Below are 3,503 nucleotides of genomic sequence, written 5' to 3'. Positions count from 1 at the left end.
CGGGAGCCGCCGAGGGGGAGGCCGGCGGCGGCGGAGGCGGCTACGACAGCAAGTGCGTTTTCTGCCGCATCGGCCGCCGGGAGGAGCCGGGCACCGCGCTGCTGCCCTGCCAGGTGTGGGGGGACGGGTCTGGGTCTGGGCGGGGGCGCGGAGCTGGGGACGCGGCGGCGCCCTGTCCCACCGCGAAATCGCTCCGGGCAAGTGTGTGTCTGACGCAGCCTGGCCAGACTTTAAATCGGGAATGATCATATTGGAAGCTCAAGATGATGGTATTTCCTGGAAAACTATGGTACCCTGAAAATACATGCAAGATATGAAAAAAGTTCTTGTTTTTTATTTACTTTCTGTTGCTCACTGTGACTCTCCAGTGACTGAGTGAGAACTGGGTCCTCAAAGCTGAAGCACTTTTCTTCATTTTGAGGCCAGCCATCGTGGGGGAGTGCTCAAAAGTCGGTTAAGATGCTCTGAGAGTGACTTGGGTTTTGCATCTGCTGCATCAGTTAGCTGCTTCCAAAATTATTGTGTTTTTTGAAGCCTTTTGCTATTATTCATTAAATAAGATCATTAATCATTATACACCTCTAAAAATGCCCCAGGAGCGGGCTGCCACAGCCTCTGCCTAGCTTGTCTCAGTGCTTGGCCTCCCTTCTCATCTCAAACCTAAGTGTCCCTTGCTGCCATATACAACTGTTGCTCCTTTTACTGCTCCTGGTGGCCACCTAGAATAGGTATTTGAAGACTGTTGTCAAATTCCATCCCCCCCCTTCTCCAAACCAAATACTCCTAGTTCCTTCAGCCTTTTGTCAGTGGGTCATGTTTCCTTTCCAATAGTGAAAGTATCTCATGCCTCTTGATAAATCTGTGCTGTGTCCACACCTCTGGTTTCTGTGCCCTGTCCTGGTTTTGTTGATTTCAGGATGGGAAACAAAAGGGTTGCGTATAAACACTCGTTTTTGGGGATGGAAAGAAGTAAACGGTGAGATTCCCTTGCAGGGTTTGTTTTGGGACCGGTCCTGTTTCATATATTTGTAAACAATCTGGAAAAGGGTGGGCAGTGATGTGGGGGTGGCCAGGTTTGTGTTTAATAAAATGATTCAAAGTGGTGAAGACCCACAGGCAGACTGTGAGCACTTGCAGAAGGATGTGGTACAACTGAGCAAATAAGCAATTAAATAGAAGATGAAATTCAGGTAAGTAGATAGCATGAAGATAGATAAGTGTAAAGTGATGCACATGGGCAAAAATACCCCAAGCTGTGCTTACACTCTGGTTTTCTCGTAGCTGTGACCACACAGGAAACAGATTTGGGAGTTGTTGTGGACAGTTAGTTCACTAAAAACATCAGCTCAGAGCTCTGCAGCCCTCAAAATGGCCAACAAAATGTTGGGAAGAAAATTGTATACAAAATGAAAAGTCTCATTATGTCCCTGTGTAAATCCATGATGTGTCCACACCTTGAGCACTGTGTCCAGTTCTGTACCTCACACCTCAAAAAAGATGTAGAAGACTGGAGAAGGCCCAGAGAAAGGCAACAAGGGTGATTAGTGGTATGGAGAGGTGTCTATATGAGGAGAGGCTACAGTGGCTAGATCTGTACAGTTTAAAAAAGAAAAAATCTGAAATGGTGAAGAGCAAGTAAATTAGGCTTAATCACTTACTGTCTCTCACAAGACAAAAGCTAAAGGTTGCAAAGTGAAATCAGTAGGTAGTAAGTTTAAACAAGAGAAAGTTCTTTTTTCACACAGGCTGTCTTGTTGTTCCACATTCAAGTGTGGAACTCATTGCCAACAGATGTTGTGGAAGCTGACAGTTCAGCCAGGTTCAAAAAAGGGATGGGACAGATTCCTAAAGAAAAGGTGCATCAGTAGCTTTTGAGCATGGGAGTCAGGGGCACAGCCTCTGAATCAAAAATATCTACAGTTTAAATGCTGGAGGCTGCAAGTGAGAGAAGAACAGTGGGGGGGGTGCGGAGGGGAACACCCTGCATCCAATCTCTGCCTAGTGTGATGCAGGATAATGGCCAAGATGGACCTCTGGTCTGCCCAGTAAATAGCACTTCTGGACACAGCGCATTCTGCATTCATAAGAAACTAAGAACTATGTCCCAGCCATGCAATTGCTCCACTAAAAAACATGGCCCACAGAAATCTTTGCTGCTTAAATATTTGCCAGACCTTCAGGGCTGCAATGTTACTTGAAGACAGTGATTCTCAAGCAGGGTGTTGCAGCACCATGGAGTGCTTTGGTATCTTCTTCAAGGGTGCTTGAGGTGCCACATGACATAACACTAATTTCATGCACTTGACAGTGCTAAAGATAAACCCACAGGTTTCACATAGGAATCCTTAGTGTAAACAAAATTCTGGTATTTTATGGGCTTTCTGGGTGCTTTGCAACAGAATAATTGCGCCCACTTTTTGGTTGTCAGAAAAATGAGCTGGCGTCTTTTGCTAGGTGCTTTGAATCTAATAAGAGGTTCCTTGAATCTAAAAAGATTTAGAACCACTGTTCTAAAAGTAAGTCCATATATGAGTCTTTGCTCAGTCGGTGGTGGATGCAGTGATGCTAAAGCAAGCAAATTAGGTCAGAGCTTTAAAAGCTAGAATGCAACAGATCCCCTGCATTTGAGCTTGGAACCTATCCATATAAAAATGATGCATGGAAGGGAAGGATTCAGGAGATAAATAGATAGTAAAGCAGTTGGAGGATTGCTTTATAAGAATTAAGGATTACATTTTCTTTACATTGTGTAAGATATCCATTAGCACAGCAAGGTTGTACCTTCAGTGTGCAAGTACTGCCTGTAAGAGAGTGCTTTGCCATTTGAGAGCTCTCAAACCTATAAACAGGTGGAATCCTCTTGTTTTCAACAGCCCACTCTTTCCCCCAGCCCCTGCCCACAGAGGTAGTGGTGTAAAGTTTATTAAAAGGAAATTGCATTCTGCATAATGAGTCTGTTTTTAGTTGTGTGGGGCCTGGAATTTGGATGTTGGAGAGGCACGGCTGCAGTGGCTAGATATAAAACTGCTTGGAAGTTTTTTTGGATTGACTCCAAAAACCTTGCAGATCATTGGGATGAATATCCTGTAATGCCAAACTCATAGTTAATAAGAGATCTGATTTACTATTCAAAATACATTTTATGGTAAGTAGAGTATTCCAGCATAGTGCATGAATGTCAGTTCAGCCTCAGGAAAACTGGTATTGTTACCTGCGGATTGCCAATATCCTCAGTTTAATAACAAACCACTCCGTTGGTTTTGTTCCATTAGCATGAAGATCTGGTTTGCTTTAGAGATATAAGACCGGGAGCCCCGCACCATTATCTAGTGGTGCCGGTGGAACACGTAGGAAACTGCAAGACTCTGAAGAGAGAACATATACCGCTAGGTAAGGCCATTATTGTCCTTCCTAATGTGAATGAAAATAAATGTAGATGAGAATTATTTGTGGTGTTATATCTTTCAGTGCTGCTTTTTTTTTTCTTTTTTTTTTTTTTTGTA

At 43.9% G+C, this 3,503-nt stretch overlaps 1 protein-coding gene across 1 annotated transcript in view; it reads left to right on the top strand.

Annotated features, from left to right (window-relative positions):
• HINT3 (histidine triad nucleotide binding protein 3) overlaps positions 1-3,503 on the top strand; it is a 9,984-nt gene that overhangs the window by 246 nt on the left and 6,235 nt on the right. The window contains exons 2-3 of the mRNA XM_019520211.1: positions 7-113; positions 3,273-3,390. Of these exons, the coding sequence (XP_019375756.1) occupies positions 7-113; positions 3,273-3,390 (225 nt within the window). The remainder of the gene's footprint in view (positions 1-6; positions 114-3,272; positions 3,391-3,503) is intronic.

Source organism: Gavialis gangeticus, unplaced genomic scaffold (assembly GCF_001723915.1).
Source record: "Gavialis gangeticus isolate Ggan-Ray unplaced genomic scaffold, GavGan_comp1, whole genome shotgun sequence".
Taxonomy (NCBI): Eukaryota; Metazoa; Chordata; order Crocodylia; family Gavialidae; genus Gavialis; species Gavialis gangeticus.
Note: the sequence above shows the minus strand (reverse complement) of the source record. Positions and strands in the feature narration are given on the sequence as shown.